General features: G+C 52.3%; 1 protein-coding gene across 3 annotated transcripts in view; it reads right to left on the bottom strand.

Moving 5' to 3' along the window:
• Positions 1-19,970, bottom strand: part of ADCY5 (adenylate cyclase 5) — a 163,770-nt gene that overhangs the window by 23,833 nt on the left and 119,967 nt on the right. For 2 of the 3 annotated variants that reach the window (XM_035274004.3, XM_035274006.3), the window contains exons 6-12: positions 18,592-18,750; positions 17,595-17,736; positions 14,997-15,137; positions 10,502-10,524; positions 9,450-9,594; positions 7,812-7,909; positions 4,145-4,232 (exon numbers count right to left, since the gene is read on the bottom strand). In XM_035274004.3, coding sequence (XP_035129895.1) covers positions 4,145-4,232; positions 7,812-7,909; positions 9,450-9,594; positions 10,502-10,524; positions 14,997-15,137; positions 17,595-17,736; positions 18,592-18,750 — 796 coding nt within the window. The remainder of the gene's footprint in view (positions 1-4,144; positions 4,233-7,811; positions 7,910-9,449; positions 9,595-10,501; positions 10,525-14,996; positions 15,138-17,594; positions 17,737-18,591; positions 18,751-19,970) is intronic. The other variant, XM_035274005.3, reaches the window with a different exon arrangement.

The raw sequence follows: 19,970 nt of genomic DNA, 5'->3' as shown, positions 1-19,970 counted from the left end.
CATCCTGCATGTCAACCCTAAATCCAGATTTTACTAACCCCAATGTGGCTCTTAAAACTCTTTGCCAGGGGCAGAGTCTCTTCCCAGGGTTACACCACAACTGCAGTCAGATCGTGGAGAGCATTTTCCAGCAGGATCACTGTCTGCACCAACCAATCACTTAATGCCTGCTCACAATCCGAGCCCAAAGAACTGATGTTAAACAAAAATAAGTTCAGAACCAGTACATTCCCACTCTGATAAATTCAAATCAATTCAACATGAAAAACAGGTGTGGGAACATAGTTAATAAACCATGATTAGGGTAAGGAGCAGTTTTGATCCTGGCTTCTTTGAGCATCTCCAGGCACATCAGTGACCTCCCTAGGCTCCTGCCTGTGATGTGGGGCCACGGTATTGCAAAGATAAAAGGAGGGGATGAAGTCGGATGGCAAAAAAAATGTAAGAATACAGCCTCTTTGACAAGGAGCTAATAAAAGAAGCAGAGCTCCTACTTCAGAAAAAGAAAAGAAGATAAGAAAGCCACAGAAGTCAAACCCGGCAGGCAAAAGGGGTCCACACCAGTGGTCTCATCACTTGGCCTTTCAGGAGTCAACTGGACATACTAGCAGAGGCAGTGTCCTGGAGGGGAATGCTCATGACCTCTGAGTAAGAACTGCTTGGGTTTAAATCCTAGCTATAACCACTTCCTAACTCCAGGATCTAGAAAAAGCTGTCTAACCTCTATGAGCCTCAGTTTCCTCATCTGCAAAGTAGGTTCAATAAAAGCCACTTTTGAGGCTCAGGAAACACAGCTCAAAGTAGCACAGCTTCAATGTGGACCCTGGACTGTCCTGACTTGGAAAACACAGGGGTAGCCTACAATATGCCCACTGGAATGAAGACCTCTCCATCTCTTAAATGAAAGACGTGTATGATGAGATGTGAATGACGAGATGAATATGGCCCTGAGCACGCAGGTAGAAAGGAATCCTAAAATCCTCACAGGATAGAAGACACCGAGGAGGGGAGGGGTACCGGCTGTAGTTAGACTCTATTCTAGAAACTGTGGACCAGGAGTCGAGTTGGAATGGTAGAAAGGAGAACCAGCAAGGTGGGCTTAGCTACAGGCAGGCTGCAGGGAGAGGAGAAGAGGCTCTGCTGGTGACTGCAGAGCAAATAGGGCCCACAGGAGGCTCTGGTCAGGGATCCCAGGCGCTGGCGCTCAGACCATCAGGTATAGGGGATCAAGATGATGTAGTCCAAGAGCGAGCCATCAGGCTAGGGGTAAGAGAGATTTATACACACACAAGCACACACACATGCACGCGTGCACACACAGGGCCTATCTGTAACCTAAGTCCCAAACTGCTGGGAAGGAGAGTTTAGCCTTCTGAACAAGGTTGCACTCATGAGCCACAGTGAAGGCTGTGGACCTGGATCAGATGGTGGGGAAAGAAGAGTCACCATTTGGGTGGTGGCGGCAAAAGTCCCAGCACTGTCAGGTATAGACCAGGGCTGCTTCACTGGATGATGAGGCAGGAGCTCCAAGGGAGCCTAATGGAGCATTCAGAGCTGGCCAAAGAGGAAGGGGCTGCACTCAGGAGCCGTGAATGAGCTCCCCATCCCTGGAGGTGATCGAGCACAGGCTGGCCCACCCCTCACAGGGAATTCCAGCCTCAGGTGCATGGCTGGGCCCTCTCACTGCATGGGCCCCTTTCAACCTGAGATTCCCAGAATTGTGGACGATGTGCCATGGTGAGCAAGGCTTTAACATGGTTTTCTGTAAGAAAAGCAGTTCTGCGGCCCAGGTCAGCACAGATGTCAAGGGAAGGATGTGATGTCTGCAGATGTGCAGACTTGCCCTCTTTAGAGGGCATCTCCAGAAGGAAGCATTCAGGGGAATGGTCCCTAAGGCAGGGCATCTGAGGGGCAGTGGGGCTCAGCAAGGCAGCTGAGACTTAGGAGTGGAACCAGGACTTGAGGACACGATGAAGATCAAGGCACCAAGTTAACTTCGCTGAGAAATCCAGGGGAGTGTGTGAACTGGACTGAACTGTGTTGAGCAAAGACTGAACAGACCTGAGATAAAAAGGCCACCAGAGCACTTAGTAAGAAGGGAAAAACCAGAAAGGACCAGGAAAAACTGCTCCCTGACAGCCAGAGAAGGCGACTCACTCAGTCGATACTTCCTCTTATTTCTCCCTTCAAAAAGGTGGAAATATGGACAGTTTAAGGAAGTCAGTCCATGCTGCTCTGGGAAAACGGAAAAGTACATGAAATAGAGAAAGGGACTGACATGGCCTGGCTTGGGGGTAATTTAGGAATTGCTGCATCTCACCACAGTGCCCCTCCCCATGACTTCTGAGACTGGGAAAATGAGAGGAAAGGTTTGAGTTCTGGTAAAACCACAAATGTTTTGACGGACCCTAAACACTGCAGGGCAGTCAGCTTCGTGTGAGCACCTGCGAAGGTAAGAAAATGAACTTCAGCCGGTCAACCCCTGCCAGTCAGTGTGCCACAAGTGCTCAGTGACAGGCTGACACCCCTGCCATGCACAGGATGGGAGACAGAGCCAGGAACAACCCCCTTACATGTCTTCACATGCAAGCCGTTTAACCCACAACATCGAAGGGCAAAGAAGAATTCAATGGAAAGAAGTTCGTATTGCAAATGACTTTTCGAATTGGGCTGTGTGTTCCAGAAAGTAGATAAACCCTGAGAAGACGGCTAATCAGGCCAGGAGAGAAGGAGGCAGCTTTTTGGTCTTGCTGTTGTCAAGGCCCCCCCAGCCTGCTTTATCCAGAGCGGACAGTTCTACTTCTTCATCCCAGTGAAAGGACACCGTATTTTCTCAGTAGCCCACAAAGTGGTAACAACCCGAGCGTCCATCAACAGATGAATCAAACAAAATGTGCCGTATAACTGCAGCGGCATGTTATTGAATCACAAAAGGAAGGAGTGGCTGAACATGGGGCAGGAGGGAGGCTGTGGCCTTGAGGAAGGAGGGTCAGTGGAGAGGCAGGGAACCAGCATTAAGCCCTATGATGAAGCCTATCGGATGCCACAAGATGACAAACCAGCGAAACACGCGACTTGGCGTGCTGTGCTTCTCACAGACATGCCCAATGGCTCTGGCTGACCTTGCCCCCCCTTGGCGTCCACCACTGTGCCTGCCAGGGGAGGTGAACCACACCAGATATTCCTAAGATCCCTTCCAGTTCTGACAGAAGACATGGTGCTCACTGCATTAGAGGGAGTTATGGCAAGGCTTCAGCTTTCAAGGGGCCCCACTGTCCACTCCAAGGGCTTGGCTCCCAGTGAGTATCAGGGAGGAGCTGAGAGGCTCAGCAGATGCGGGAGAGGCACAGATCTGCCCCGGGGATGAGTGCTTCTTCGGTGCCAGGCTGACGCGTCAGGAAATTCTGAAATCATTGGTGAGGAAACCGAGGGAAAGGCCTGATGGGCAGGGCGAACAGGAACCTGAGTGTTTTCTACCACAGACCAGTATAACCCGGGGCCAGGTTGCATCGAGGGACACAGCCTGGACAGGGAACACAGTGCACCTAAGAGATATGGGAGAAAAACTCAGAACAGGAGCCACATTTCTGTTCCAGGACTCACGCTGCCAACACCTGCTGGCTGTGTGGCCCAGTCGGAAACGCTGAATCACTCTGGGGCTACACTTCTCATCTATGTTCAGAGATGCTTGAAATCCATAATCTCTGAGGTCTCCTCCACGGAAAATTCCAGAGCACATGGGAGCACCAAAGCGGGTGTCGAGAGAGACCTCCTCCATGCTCATTCTCTCAGCAAATGTTCACTGGGCACTGCTCTGTGCCAGGCCTGGTGCTAGGTGCCCTCCTGCCTTCTGCACAACGTGAACAGGAGCAGCAGCCACAGCATCTTCTGGTTGCAAAGATTTGCGAAGGGCAAGTCTAAAGCAGCCAGTGAAGAACAGGCTCCCACTGACCATCTCCTTGCCTCCAGGCGAGCTTGCTGCCAAAGCCAATGGAGAGGTGTGGCCAGCATCAGGCACTCTCCCACCCCATGCCAAGCACAGTACTTGGGTCCCTTCACATTTTGGGCCCCTGGGTAGGGCCCCTATCAGGGCTGACACAAGCGGGAAGAAGGTGGCTGCACCCCAGGTGTCAGCTACACTCACCTTTATGCAGGAGTAGATCACAGACACAAACACCACCAAGGTCAGCAGCAGGAAACAGGTCAGGTAGAAGCTGAGCATGAATATGGAGCTGGAGGGAGAGAGGAGGGAGAAGCCAGGCTCAGGTGGCAGGGCTGCAGCTTCTGGGGGGTCTGCCTGGCAAGCAAGCCACTGGTCCCCCATGCCTGTCCTCACAGCTTCAGAGGACCTGGGCTCCAAAATCCAGAGAGGAAACCTGAAGTTGCTCCATCTCCCCTAATCCACTGCCCAGCCTTTTGCACTGACTCCCTGACAAGGGCCTACAGGGCCTTGCAGATAGATTCTGGAGCCCTCCCCATAACAGTATGGCTCCCTCCCCTTCTGGTGGGGACAGCAGCTCACAGGGAGCTGAATGGAGAACCATGTGACACCTGATAGGTATTTTGCGTAATTCTTAGCTACTCGATGACGTGCTTCTTTAGCTTGGAAGAACCACCCAGTTGTTCCCTCCAAGTCATCGCTCACAGCTCCACAACTGTGATGGCTGAAAACCGATTGGACCAGTTACCTTATTTCTAAAAATGCCTTTGTCGGCAGCCCAGCCAGCCACTCTGAGAAGCAGGGGTGACTGTGTCTTCAGAAGGACAGCACCTCTAAACCCCGTCCCCTTTCCACGGCCAGGTCCCACAACAAGTCCTGCAGTGTCTGCTCATCTGTTCCCAGACAGTTCAACAAGAAAACTGCTAGGATTTCCCTCTGCCCCTCCTTTCAGATGCAGATCACAGGTGACCTCCAGGGCCACCCTCAGACAAAAGAGCTGCAAGTGACTTTCCATCCAGAAGTTCCCATTGGCCCTCCTGATGCAGGGGCTGGCCTGGGGACAACACCCCACCATACCGCCAGGTGGCCTGGCGATGCCAGGTATTGTTACGGGGTTAAAAGCCAGTGGGGAGTGTGAGAGACAGGTGAATACCTCCAGGGAGGACTCCAACAGAATGTTTGTTCCAGGTCGCCACAGAAGCGGCATTTAGCTGCCTTCAACAAATGGAACAAGGGAAACGAATTCTCTTCAGAGGAAAAGAAAGATCTTAAAAGTGCTTTTAAGGCTTTCCTACAGAGGAGGCAGCTAGATAATGGCCTCTGCCAATAGGAGCTGTGGCCAGAAGTGGGAACAGAGCCGCTGCAGGCAGGGCAGGTAGCTGGGATGACCCAGCCTCCAAGCCGTGCTGCAGAGAAGGAAAAGCAGCAGAGGCAGGACTGTGCACTCAAGCTACAGGGACTGTCAGTTGCAATGGGAGCAAAAACCCAGGTTGCTTCTTTGTCTTTTTTTTTTTGAGACAGAGTCTCGCTCTGTTGCCCGGGCTGGAGTGCAGCTGTGTGATCTCGGCTCACAGCAATCTCCACCTCCCAGGTTCAAGTGGTTCTCCCACCTCAGCCTCCTGAGTAGCTGGAATTACAAGTGTACGCCACCATGCCCCGCTGATTTTTGCATTTTTAGTAGAGACAAGGTTTCGCTGTGTTGGCCAGGCTGTTCTCAAACTCCTGCTCTCAAGTGATTGGCCTGCCTCGGCCTCCCAAAGTGCTGGGATTACAAGCATGAGCCACCGCGCCCAGCCTCCAGGTTGCTTCTTGATACTTGTGGCTCCACATCACCACAGAAAGATGGTTTTTTTGGTGCCAACAAGAACCCCAGCTCGACACAGCCGCAGTGCAGGGGTCAACCAGGGTGGAGCTGGCTGCCAGTGCCTGGTTCGCACCTGTGGCATCCAACAGAGCGACGGCAGATACAAATATAAGGGAGATCTTCTCATTCTTTTAATAATGTCAATAAAAATAAAACCCATGTGGACATCAGGTACCTCTGGCTATGGTACGCGGAGGAGGAGACATCACCACTTCAGTGGGAGCCCTGTCAAAATGCAGGCCCCCAATCTAATCATGAGAAAACATCAGACACACCCAAATTGAAACTACAAATGAATTGGCCAGCACCCCTCAAAAGTGCCAAGGTCAGGAAAGACAAGCAAAGGCTGAAGAACTACCACAGGGGGATGGGACAGAGGACGTGAATCAACGACATGCAGCGTGGGATCCTGCACTGGCTCCTGGGACACACACTGGACAGTGAGGGGGAAATGATGGATTAGAATAAGGTCAGTAGATGAATTAACAGTATCGTTTCAGTGTTAATTGCCCGGTTTTGATCATTATGCTCCAGTTACAGAAGTTGTCAACACTCAGGGAAACTGGATGCAGGCTGCACAGAATCCCTCTCAACTACTTGTTAACTTCTCAAATCCATGATTTCAACATGAAAAACAGAACGTACTGGCTTCGGGGACCCTTTAGATTAAGCGAGGCTTAGAAGATACAACCAAATGCAAGCAGTGGATTTTGAGTAGATCTGGCTACAAATAAACTAGAAGCAGAAGACATTTTGGGGGCAGTTTGGGAAATTTGAATATAGATACAGGGAATTGCTTTTAATTTTTTTGGTATGAAGTATTGTGGTTAAGGAGAAAAACGTCCTAAAATAGGTGTATATTGAGGTTTTTAGGAGCAAAATGTCTGTGTCTGAATATACTTTTAAAAATCAGAATAAAAACAGATGAAACAATGCAAAATATTAACAGTTGTTCTATCTAGGGGATGGGTACTGATTAGATTAATACTTTACTTTTCTGTGCATTTGAGGAATTACATAATAAAAAGTAAAAGTATGTATTTCTACATAGACGTGTGTGTGTGTGTGTGTGTGTGTGTATGTCTGTGTGTATAGTTGTGTGTGCATGGGTGTACATATATAAGGCAATGATGTTTCTCTTCCAGGCGAGACTCTAATGCGAATGACAATTTTACAAACACCTCATTTCCAAAAGTCCACTACATAGTTCAAAATACTCCCCACAGAAGCCACAGGCCTTTTCGGCAACAAAAGAGTTCAGAAACACCTCTTTGTGAAATACTTTCAGAACCTGAAATCGATTCTTAGAAATATCCAAGTAGTAGAAAACCTACATCTTTTGAAGATTTTTCTTTTTCAAGAACCAAAGGTCACACAGAAAGCATTCCAGGGAATACTTGGGGTGACTCAATTGTTAGTGGCAGGGTGGGCTAACGGGACAAGACAATTAAGTGATAAAAAGGGATTTCTCGACCAGCCTCAGTGGCTCACGCCTATAATCCTAGCACTTTGGGAGGTGGATGTGGGCAGATTCCCTGAGCTCAGGAGTTTCAGACCAGCCTGGGCAACATGGTGTAACTCCATCTCTACTAAAATATAAAAAATTAGCTAGGCGTGGCGGCGGATGACTTAGTCCCAGCTACTCAGGAGGCTGAGGCAGGAGAATTGCTTGAACTCAGGAGGCAGAAGTTGCAGTGACCAAGATCATGCCACTGCACTCCAGCCTGGGCAACAGAGTGAGACTCTGTCTCCAAAAAAAATAAAAAAGAGGCATCTCTCATGCAGCTGAGCAGCACCTGGTCACCCACCCTGGAATGAGCACATCACCTTCCCACCCAGAGAGGTCAGACCCCTGGCTTCATATCCCACTGAAGGCACACTTCTGTCCCTGCCTGAGCAAGAGCAGGCCAGACTCCCTGCTCTGTTCTCCTAAATGACCACCCCCCTCCCACCCCTGGAATCCCCTGTGGCCAGAGGAAGGAGCCCAAGAAGGATGGGGATACTCACTGGGGCACGATGGTGATCTGGACAAAGCAGATGAAGAGGAAGACGAGCGAGGCACATGCCACATAGGCACCAAATCGGTCGTCCACCTGCTTGGAGTACTGAGAGGAGACAGGCAGGGTGAGAGGGGCCAAGGCACGTGGCCCGGTCCACTGCAGCCCTGTCAATCCCACACACTGAGGGCAGCCTCTCAGGACTGGTCACCTGTGCAGCCCACTCCCACAATAGGAAAGACCTGAGAAGCAGAGCCAGACTTAGACCCCAGGAAACCAGTCCAGATCACCAAAACGTGGTGCCTGTGGGGAGGGCAGTTGAGAGAGAACAGAAACCTTCTGCAGACGGGCCATCTTCAGGGTAATCCATAATGATCATGGCTGTACACGACTGCATGCCATCTACGCACTAGGAAACATGCCAGGTGTCTACAGGCATCATCTGGCATCCCCACAACAACCCGGGAAGTTAGCATAGAACTGCTGTCATTTCTCCTTCAGAGATGAGCAAACTGGGCCCCAGAGAGCTTGCAAGACTTGTCCCGTCACATCTGAGGCTCCCAGACCCAGCTCCTCCCAGGATACCAACCAGCCACACTGATGGAGGTTGGGCTGGCACAGTCACCCAGAGTAACACCCAAGTGAGGTCCATATGCTGTTGGTCCCTTTCCGCTGCTGGTCCCTTTCCACAGCTTCACCCTGCTAATTCAGTCTGTTTGCCTGGTTTAATGCTAACAAGCATGCCACAAGTCCATTTTAACTAAACTCTGGGGAGACACTGCCACACAGTGCAAAGAGAACTGACTGGACCAGGGTCTGGCTCCAGCTCTGTCACCACTTCACTGGGTGACCAAAAGCAGATCCCCCAACTACTCTGGGTGTTAGCTTTTTCATTCACAATGAGATGCAACGGAGAGATCCTGACTACCCCTGCCAGCTGTAACGCCTTGAGGTCCCAGTGTGACAAAGCAGTTGGGCTGTCCATTGACAATGATAACAGCATTAATGCAAATAGCAACTAACGTGCACTGAACACCTGTGCGGCAGATATTGTTTTATACACACAAACTCGGCCGGGCACAGTGGCTCATGTGGATCACCTGAGGTCAGGAGTTCAAGACCAGCCTGGCCAACATGGTGAAACCTTGTTTCTACTAAAAATACAAAAATTAGCTGGGAGTGGTGGCAGGTGCCTATAATCCCAGCTACATGGGAAGCTGAGGTAGGAGAATCACTGAACCTGGTGGGAGGAGGTTGCAGTGAGCAAGATAAAGCCCCTGCACACCGCACTCCAGCCAGGCCGACAGAGCGAAACTCGATCTCAAAAGAAAAAAGCAAAACAAAACAGGAAAAAAAAACCTCATTTCATCCTCACTATGACCCTATGAAGTGCGAATGTTAACTGTCCCCATTTTCCAGATAAGGAAATTAAGGCACAGAGAGGTTAAGATTTATCCCTTCCAGCCACGGAAGTCTCCCTAGCACCCTCATCTCCCTAGGTAGCAGCGACGCATCAGAGCTGGGGAAAGTGAGGCCACCCCTTCCACAGGCAGTGCTGGGGGCAGGAGGGAGCTGTCCTGTTTCCTTGCCCTCCTCCTCCTGGTCCTGCTTTGGCGTAGGGGTCTCCTTCCCACCAAGGGTGCTGTACCTTCTTCTCTAAGTCAGGCTCCCTGAAGGTCAAGAGGAACTTGCGGACATGCTCAGACCGAAGCCTATCAATGCTCCTGGCATCAATGGCGCGGCCCAGAAACTCATCCACTTCATCCTCAGGGTTTGCACTCTCCTGGGCATTCCTGGGGAGCAGGAGGCACAGGCATGAGACAGGCTGACCACAGGGGCACCGGCAGAGGCTGTTCCACTCACCCAGACTCTCAGAGAGGGCTAGCAGCCATCAACCACCAGCTCAATCAGGGCAGCAGGAGCTTAGACTGAGACCAGAAGTCTAAGCTGTGCTCTTAACAACTGCACAGATGAACAGAAAATTGCCCAAGTCTGGGACCTGGACCTTCAGGCTGAAGGGCCTTGTTGGCAATAGGCTTTTCTGACTCTGTTAACATACTATGTTAGCATAACAATGGGACCTACCATTGATGGTTTAATTGGACTTAACAGCTAACCGGCTCTGCTCTTCACCCTCTAGCTCTGCTATCTTCCTGAAAAGAAGGCAGAGATTGGCAGTGAGAGTTTCTGCCATTTTCTGCCACGGGGACTGTGGCCCACCTGGTTTCTTTCACCTGGCTCAGGGCACGCTTGAGAAGCAGGTTTCATAGACTTGAGTGCTGACCTTCAACACCCTGTTTCTCAGGGTGGAGCCCAGTCCCGGAGTGGAATTTCTGACAGTCCTGAGAACCAGAAGTGAAGGAGGGAGAAGAGGGCATTGCCTCGGGGCACTGGATGCCAGGCGCTGCTGACCAGTGGGTAAGGTCTGCACTTTCCTGAAGGAGCCGTGTGTGCGCACAGGTGCATGTGCGTGTCACGAAGATAAAATGGGCAATGCTAAGGCCCAGTCCTGCTGGGCTGCCCTGGCCTGTCTGGGGCTGCTGCTGACCACCTGGCGGCTAGGGTGGGCTCCATTCACTCTCAGCTAAGACTGCAAGAGGGGTCATTTTCCATGGGGACTGGGGAAACCGAGTGATAAGGTGGATTATGAGCTACCCCCCAGAACCAGGGAGCAGGAATAAGGAAGGGCATATTACTCACTTGTCCTTGGGGTCTTCAAAGCCCTAAAAGAGAAGGATAGAGAGAGAAAAAGAAGAGAATGAGAAAGGAGAGAACTGAAAGCTTAAGGGCTTTTACGAGGCTACAGCTCCTCTCCTCTTTACAGTCTCTCAAAGGCCGTGGACATAGAGAGGACTGACACTCAGCAGCTCCTTCCTTCCTTCCTTCACTTGGATAACACAGCTGGGTTGTCCCTAAGAGACAGGTGATGTGCTAGACACTGGGGCTGCCCAATACTTCGCTTCATCCACAGACACAATCCATGTGCCTAAGCTCTCCCTGTCCCCACGCTGGACTCCTTTCCCAAAGCTCTCCTCACCGTCTTCCTGCACCCTGGCCTCAGAGGGTCCCCTCTCAGTCCTGCCTCTTACTCAGATGGAAATCAGGAATTGCTGGGATGTGCAATCTCTGTCACATGTACACACTCATGCGTACCCACCTCCTCATGTACATCACACTGAGCACACACAAAATCTCGAGGAGTTCGCACATTTTGCACTCTAGTTACCTGCAACAGCTGTTTGGTATCTGAGAATCACTCCATTCTTGTAAGGTCAGGGGTGGTTGGGGACTCAGAGGGTAAGGACCCACCTGCCACGGGTTTGACTACTGTTCTATCAGAGGTGAGAGTGGGAAGGGCCCTTGCTGGCTGTCAAACTCAAAGAGCTCTTTATGAGTTCTGCAAAGGGAGAGATGAGTGTTGAGGTCACACCAGAGACGGCAGAATGAAGGCTTCCCCACCGTGGGGAGGGGTGGAATCTCAGAGGTGGTGCAGGAGGTGACAAGCAGCCTCAGGACATGCTGTTTAGATCAGCCTTGGGATGCCAGGACAAGGACAGAGGATGCCCCTTCCCTGGCAGCGTGGAGCACCCTGCTGGGCAAACAGAGTTTGGCAAACACTGGGTGAGCCCGAAATCCAAAGAACACACCGCTCTTCATTCCTCTAAAAACATGTTATGAAAATTCAAAAAGAGGGATTTACATTTCTCTCCATGAGCCAGGGCCACCAGGCACTGAAACAGATGCGAGGTCCTCGCAGCACAGAGGCTCTACCCCCAGCTGAGGGGTCCTGGGAGCCTCAGCGGCTCTGGGGTCACCTCCAAGTGACTGATTATGGGCTCTGAGCTCCTCCTGGACTGCCAGCAGAGCCCTGGACGGCCTGGCAGTTGTCTGCCCAGGCAAGCTGCACCGGTCTTGTTCTCTGAGAACAGCCAGGCCCTCCAGGCTGCAAAGTGGTCCCACATCGCCATCCCAGCCCTGGGCTGGAGGAGTGGATGTCACTCAAGTGAGTGCTCCTTTGGGGCGGGGATGGGGCAGGCCTGTGCCTGATGCTCCCAGGATCCCTTGGAGCACAGGCATGGCTATGCAGCAGAGAGATGGACAGGCGACCTCTCTGCGGAAGACCCCCTGCGTGGGACTGGCCCTCTCAGTTCCATCCCAGGAGCCAGCAAACATTTTACTATGGAACCGAGAACAACTGAGTTATATTACAAGTATGGTGGTCTCTATAATTCAAAAATAGACCAAAATGTGAATAAGCCTGTTCTGACCTTTCCTGATGCTCCCCTTGGTCCTCTGTGGAGGCTGGTGCTGGGGACCCATTTTTTCCTTCCTGAGCTCAGTGGGGGGCCAGGACCATCCTAAGCACACTGCTTGCCATGTTGGTGTGGAGAGTTCAGAGCCAGGTGGGCATGGTGAATTGGTAACAGTACAGAAAACACACTGGTTCACATGGCGGGGGCAGGGCATTAAGAACAATGGAGCAGACTGGGCTCAGATCCCGTCACCTGCTTACTCTTAACAGTTCCAGGACAGCAGCTACCTGGCCTCTCCCAGTCCTCCTGCACCCCCTCCTCCAACACCCAGGCCCCCGTGCCATCCATTCCTAGGTTTGCTGAGAGGAGCTCAAGCCCACATGTCTTCCCACTGGCAACCTTTTTATTAATAAATAACTTTAAAGACTTATGACACTAGTGCCTAAGCCTCCACCGTTTTAAAAGCTCACTCACTGTTTTAAAAGCTCAGTAAAAGCTGGAAAAAGATTTAAAAGGCATTGCCGACTCCAAGTTCAAACCTTCTAACTGCTCTCAGTCACTACTGCGTGCTCCCCGCCCCCATCCCACCTTCAGTGGCCTGTTTCTCATAAAACTCATCCCAGCGTGGGCAGGTGGGGGTGAAACCTCGCCTTCTGCGGATCTCTCTCCGAGATTCCAGGCACACATAGCACCAAAAGCCCAGTGGCCCTCGCAGCAGCTATGGAGCCTGTCTCCATCCCCAGCCTAGAGATTCCCATTGGCCACACTGGAGTTGATGGCAGTCCCCTCAGGGGATACCCGGCCCAGCCAGGACGGGAGCCTCTGTTCCAACAGCCCTGTTCTTCTGCACTCCTTCCCCTCCCTGCTGGGCAAAGCGATAAACACCTTGGAGGAGACTTCCTGGCAGTCTTTTTCTCCAGAGACTGTCCCTTCTGCATGACAGCCCTGACTGTGAATTCTTCCGAAGTTCCTGTCCTAATGAGTAATACATCTGCCAACCCGGTGCTTATAGTCCAAACTAACTCCTTTAAGACTCCAAGATAACTAAAGATACGGCTTATATCAAATATCACCAAATAATAACTTTTCAAGGATTCTAAACAAAGAGAATCTCTCACCACCAGGCCCTGCCTCCCTGCTGGCTGCTTCCTGTTCTCCCCACCACCTCTCTGCCTTCCCCTCTTCCTCATCTACCTCCCCTACTCCTCAGCTTCCCCTCTGCCTCCTCAATGCCTCCTCTCTCTCAGCTCTCCTGCCCCTCTTTGCTGTCCCTGCTCTCCATCCTTCCCCCTTTACCCCTTATTTTTATTTGTGAGACAGGGTCTCGCTCTGTCCCCTAGGCTGGAGGGCAGTGGCGTGATCATGGCTCATTGCAGCCTCAACCTCCTGGGCTCAAGTGATCCTCCTGCCTCAGCCTCCCAAGCGGCTAGCACAGAAGGAGCATGCCACTATGCCCACCTAGTTTTCCCTTCTCCTTTTTATTGTTTGTGGAGACAGGGTCTCGCTGTGCTGCCCAGGCTGGTCTCAAACTCTTGACTGCCCTGACCATGTGGGTACAGAGCCTGCAGGAGACTATCAAAGGGCTGGGGTGATGATGGGGAGGGTCACCACCTGCTCTTTGCTTGGGGGAGGGAGGGTGGTGGCTGGAGCCCTTGGTGGCACTGACCAGGTCTGTGGACAGTCATGTTGGGAGTCCTGGGAAAGGCCAGGTAGCTCCCATCTGCTCTCTGGTAACCCACGCCCCCCGCTCCAGCAGTGTCTCTACTGTCAGAATATTAAATGGGGGTCTTGGCTTAAATCACCTTTCCTGCTGTACATTTCCCTTAAACTTGTATCATCTGCTACTCATTGGCTAACAAGGAGCAGAGCAGCCAGGTCCCCAGCCTGTCTCCTCCTCCAGGCTCTCCTGGCTCTTGTCTGCTGACTCGGCTGGATTTCTGTGGAGTCCATCTCTGATCCCTTCTGCTGTAACCTCAGCCCAGTTTGCTCCATAGAGCCCAGACTTGGAGCTCTTTGTGCAACATGCCCCTCCTTCTTCACTAAGTGGCCACACAGACACACACACACACACACACCACACACACAGACACACACACACACAAACACACCACACGCACACAGACACACACACACACACACCATCATTCGGCCCTTTCTCAGTGTGTCCCTGAGCTGAGCAGAACACACGAGGGGCAGAAGCCAAGCTCTCAGACAGAAGGAGAGAAAACACCACTGCAGTAACATGGCTTCTTGTCCTCTTTCCTCCTCTTCCCACCAGGAAGCATCTTCCTGTCATTGCTGCCAGAGCCCAGGCGGTGCATCCTGATTAACCTGTCCCGGTGTGTGCAGGGGGTGGAGCTGACACCTGACCATGGCCTCCCAACTTGCTCAGTCCTCATGTCCCCACTGGAAGGCTGGCATTCGTCGGGGGTGTTTCTCAGCACAGACGGCAAAGGGGACCACCCCCCTGGCACTTCCCAGAAAGCACTAGGATAGTTTCTGAGCAACTGAGCCAGAAGATGTGATTTCACTTGCCTGGAAAATGCAGGAAGTGCTGGAAGAGGGTATGTGGTGCCCACCCAACTCCTCAGGGCCTCACCAGACAGTGCCAAGAGACAGCTGGAGGCTGTGGCTGGCCGAGTCTAGCCAGACATGCCTGCTTCCAGGCTGTGCTGCAAGCTCTGCCAAAAGGGAGGGAGGATGCGGTGTTGCCTCTCTGTTCCAAAGCCTAACAAGGCATGCTACGGGGTGCTGGGGAGAGCTTGAGGCCAGAGGTAGGTGCCCTGACTCTAGTCCAAAGTTGGGGCAAACCTCACTTCCATTTCCTTCTCTGGCTCCCCAGATTCCCTTGGGCAACATGAGGCACCTGATGCAGCCTCGCACCCACAGAAGGCCCTAGCCTTGGAGAGTGTTGACTACCGACTGCCCCACCAGCCACTCACCATCCGCTTCATCTCCTTGGACACCTGGTTACCACCCAGGTGGTTGTAGAAGGGGCGCTCGGCCCCCCAGTGGGGTGGGTTGTGCCCGATGGAGTTGGTTCTCTGGCGGTTCATCTTGGCGATCATGGCCTTCTCTTCTTTCTGGGAGACCAACACAGACAGGTCAGCCTGTGGGCAGGGTCACCAAACAAGTCCAAGTGGGGAGTTCCTCATCCTCCCCAGAACGTGGTACCTGGCCAGCTAAGGGGCTAAGACAGCTGCCCTCTCCTCTCTGCATAGCCCTGGAGCCCAGAGCTCTGCCCAGATCCTGGAACTCCCCAGGCAGGCATCATGGATCCCTCCAAACTTCCTAACGCCAGCCCTGGTTGGCCCAGGTGGGAGTTGCAAAAGATGACGAGAGTTTGTCTTGTGAGAAAGTAAAGCGCTTGGGAACATCTGCCATTTGCAAGGAGTTCTCCCTGTAAGTTTGACTGTAAGATTCTAACCCAGGTGCCCTTCTCTCCTCTGGATGGCCTAGGTTCCCAAAGGCCTGAGCTGACGCACCCAGCTGCCTGCACTGTGCTTCCTCCCGCTACTCTGCGGGGCAGGGCGACCAGCGAAGGCTGAGCTTAGGTCTCCTAGGTAGCCATGCCAGCTCATGCTTGAGTCTCCCAATTTGGTCCCTGGCAGGCTGTGGCGTCACACTGGGCTTTGCTCATAGGCAAGGCAGGGCTCAGGGCAGGGTAGGGCTTCTAGCTACAGCCTCAAGGGTAGGTATGGCCTGATCTGAAGCGGGTGCCAGAGGAAGAGGAGACCTGTGATTGCAACCTCTGCTCAACTTCTCCAAAATATGCTCTAGCACAGAGGACACTGGGACACGCCCTGGTGCCCAGGAGGCCACTTCTAAAGAGGTTTGGGTCAGTGAAGTTATGAGATTCAAGAGCTGACAGGCATTGTATAAATACACAAACAGAGTCTCAGTCAGCTATCTACAGGCCAACATAGTCCCCAGGATCTCGTCTGTCTGCCTATCTGTCCATCTAAATGGGGGCAAGAGAGCTGGAGACCTGAGGCAACCCTTCCCTCTACTCCCTCGTCAGATAACGTGTGTGTCGGGGGACACAGCCTGCTTCACCTGACACTGCTGGTGGGGGTGCCTGTCACTGTCTGTCTCCATCTCATCTTTTTCAGACTGCTTGTCCAGCAAGAATAACCAAGAGCCAGAGAACTCAGGGTCTAGGGCAGGAAGCTGTGGGGGACCTTGTGACCCAGGCACCAAGAGGGGAGATGTGGAATAAGGGCCCAGAACACCCAGGTCATTGGTAACTGTGGCCAAGGAACTGGCCAATGCTTACCAATGGGTCAAGGAAGCCATGAGGAGCTGTCCCCACAGTGCCCCAAATCCCCTGTCCTTCCTGGCATCTGTGGAGGGCCTGACACAGCTCCTGTGAAGGGCCAGGCAGCTAGGATCTGTCCCCTGGGGTGCTGCACGGTAGGATAAGGTGTCCCTCTGATATCCGTCTCAGCACAGGCACCTGCCTCCCTTTAAAAATCGCCTTTGCTGGCCAGATGCGGTGGCTCACGCCTGTAATCCCAGCACTTTGGGAGGCCGGGGCGGGTGGATCACGAGGTCAAGAGATCAAGAACATCCTGGTCAACATGGTGAAACCCCGTCTCTTCTAAAAATACAAAAAATTAGCTGGGCATGGTGGCGCACGCCTGTAATCCCAGCTACTCGGGAGGCTGAGGCAGGAGAATTGCCTGAACCCAGGAGGCAGAGGTTGCGGTGAGCCGAGATCGCACCATTGCACTCCAGCCTGGGTAACAAGAGCGAAACTCCGTCTCAAAAAAACAAATTGCCTTTGCTGTTGTCCAAGACTTTCTCTGTACTCTTCTCACAGCTTAATTTTGTCTTTTGTTTCACTTCTTAGGAAGAGAAATGGGGAAGCTTTTCTCTACCAAAGGGCACTGACTGACAGATAAATTCAACAGAAATACTCATAAGTAAAAGGCATTTTAGTTTAGGCAGAAATATAAAATGTTCTCTTCATTCGCTTTAAAAATTAAGAACATGGAACATGACACTACTAAAAATAGACACTGAAGTCTGCTAATAATTTAGCTTTTTATTTCGCCAAGTGTGGGCTGAGACAAAGGGGGAAGAAGAGAGACTAGAAAGGCAAAGGGGAAAACAGGTTCAGGAAACAAAGACACACAGGCACATCCGGAGATGGACCTGAAACATGGATCAGAGAGGGAGAGACAAGGACGAGTGTCCACCCAAGGAAAAGCGAATGAAAAGGAGAGAGATGGAGATAACGCGTATGGTATCCACAGACTCCCTTGATGCTGATTTCCAGCTTGTGGACTTCTGATGTCTTGTTCCTAACTGATGTGAGGCCTGTTGCATTTTTGCACAGAAGCAATATGAAAAGCTTCCCTCTTTACCATGCTTTTTTTGCAAGGCCTAACTGTTGGGGTCCTTTTTAAGATGCAGGAACCACAGCTGCCTAAGAAATTGAATGACTTTACTCAAGGAAAGAGAAGGAAGCAGCAGGCCATCAAAATGTTCCTCCCTGGAAGGAAGCCCGTCAGCCCCCCGCCCCACAGTCCACGAACCCGCTTCTGGGTGCAGCGCAGGATGAGGAAGGTCTCAATACTGTGCTCCTTGAGGTAGGCGTTGCGCTCGCCCCCACAGCCCGGCTCCACCTCGTAGTCCCCATTCAGGTAGTTGAGTGTAGCCTTGGTGATGTGGATGCGTCTACAGAGGGGCAGGGATCAGGGTGGAGAGGGCAGAAAATGCAAAATAAGAATGTCCGCTCCCACAATAAACCAAACTGCAATTTGTGGATTCACCATGATTCAAACCCTAGGGCCCCATGCTCTGCTCAAGTCCTAACCCCAAGCTGGCATGGTACCCAGATTTACTATCAAGACAGCTCTCATGCCCACTGCAACCACATCATCTCACACTGAACATCCTGGCACAGACCGTTACATTAGCCTGCCTGGGATAATATGGCCTCCTATCTTACAAACTTTACAAACCTCTCACTTCTGCTCAGAAGCCAGCAACGGCTCCTGCTCGAGACAAAACAGAATCCAAATTCCCGAGCCTGGCACTCCTGCCTTCTGAACACAGGCGCTGTTTCTCCTAGCCATCCCTAAAAGGCCATCTGCTCTTCTCCCATTCCTTGGAAATGCAGTGTTTCCCACACCTGTGCCTTGCCTCGCTGTGTTCCTTCTGCCTAGCAGCGGGCTCTCCTCACCCCGCCTTCCTCACCCCTCCCAGTACTGCCTCCTTTATGGTCTGGCCATCCCAGAAACCATCCTTGCTTCCTCCCTCCCCTGGAACTCTGCCTACCACACCTCACCAGCCACCATCGTTAGGGTCAAGGCTCAGGGAAGGTTGACGATGCTCCCACCACTAGCCAACGGTGGCACAGGTGATTCAGCAAATAGACGAATTTCTACTTTTACTGTGCTCACCCCAGCACCACCCCCTTTAGGGGCTTGCTACCATTCCTGCCCACCCCACTCCACCCGGCCTCACCTCTGCAGGATGGTCACCCTGGGTGGGCTTGAGTGCCCCAAGCCACCCACAGCCTTCACTCACCCTGCCTTGCCACCAGCCTCCATGTGGTTGGCTAGCGTGACGTCGTTAGACCAGACGTCGAACTGCCACTTCCTGAGACCAAGGACACCGCAGTGTACTCGCCCGCTGTGAATTCCCACACGCATGTTCACGTTCACCCCCGTCACCTCCCGGACCAACCTGGGGATGGAGCAGGGGTAAGGCTGGGAGAAGGCTGGAGGCCAGGCACACAGGGTGGGGGTGAGGCTACAGGTGCATGGAAGATGAAGGTGCAGGAGTCAAAGAGCTTTCTCTCTCCCATCCAGCCCTAGAGTCCAAGAATGTTCAGCCTGAAGGGGACTGGGGCGGGCGGCAGGTGCAGTGGCTGTCACAGGGGCTTTTCCAGTCTTGGCCACAAGGTGGCGCAGTGCCACACTAAAACCAGAGCCCAGCTGCTTCCCCTCCAGGAGGGCACCTCTGGCCAACACTTCCCTGTCAATTAAATTGTGATTGGAAAAATGCAAACGCATGTTAGGCCGACTTGAATTAAACAGGGAAGTTACCACCACTCCAAACCCTATTTGTATAATGCTCTTGTGAGCAAGGGAGAAATGGCTTTTTGATTATCTGTTTATTGGATTTAACCAAACTGCTGCTTCCAAGATGTTAGCAGGATGATGGCAAAAGGTGGTTACCTGGGTTTCAAGGGTATGCCCTGCTCAGGAGAGGAGGGGAGCCTAGGTAGGCACAGGGGCTTAGGTGCTCCTTGCCCTAGAGGAAAGCTTGGTCCCAGCCCCATGTACTACGTATCCATATCTGGGGGCCCCCAGTAGATAGGGCAGGCCCTGTGCGCACTTGTAACTCCTCATGCTGGGTGAGCTGTGGAGGCAGAGTGGGAAGGAAGCCATACATCTCCAGGTGCATGTCTAGGGCCCATGGGAACCTGCCCAGTGTCTGTAGAAGAGGGTGCAGGTGCCAGGAAGTGGGGTAATGGATGAACAGAGATTGTACTTCCTAGGACTCTAGACCCTCCCTGACACCTGGGGCATAGGCACACTCAGCCAACCATGGGACCAGCAGTCTGACTTGGCCCAGTGGGTAAGACCACCACTGAGACTCCCTGCCCCCACCCCATGCCATCAGCAAGAGGCTGACACCCACTGCAGGGGAGACTTAGGTCATCCATCATTTCTCTTGTCCTGAATCAACTTGGTAAATACCTCCACTGCGGCAGAATACCTTTATGGAAATACTTTCCACCCACAATGCCTTTGGACACTTGCTTAGCTCAACGATAGCTCATTCTGTCTTTTTGGCTTAACTCCACACCCACCTCCTTCACGCAGACTCTCTTGATTCCCTCAATGGAATCAACTCTCCCCTTCTGGGCCCTCCTACGATAGTCTGCCCCTCTTACCTAG

Source organism: Callithrix jacchus, chromosome 15, assembly GCF_049354715.1.
Source record: "Callithrix jacchus isolate 240 chromosome 15, calJac240_pri, whole genome shotgun sequence".
NCBI classification, from domain to species: Eukaryota; Metazoa; Chordata; class Mammalia; order Primates; family Cebidae; genus Callithrix; species Callithrix jacchus.
This window is presented reverse-complemented; position numbering and strand designations above follow the sequence as displayed.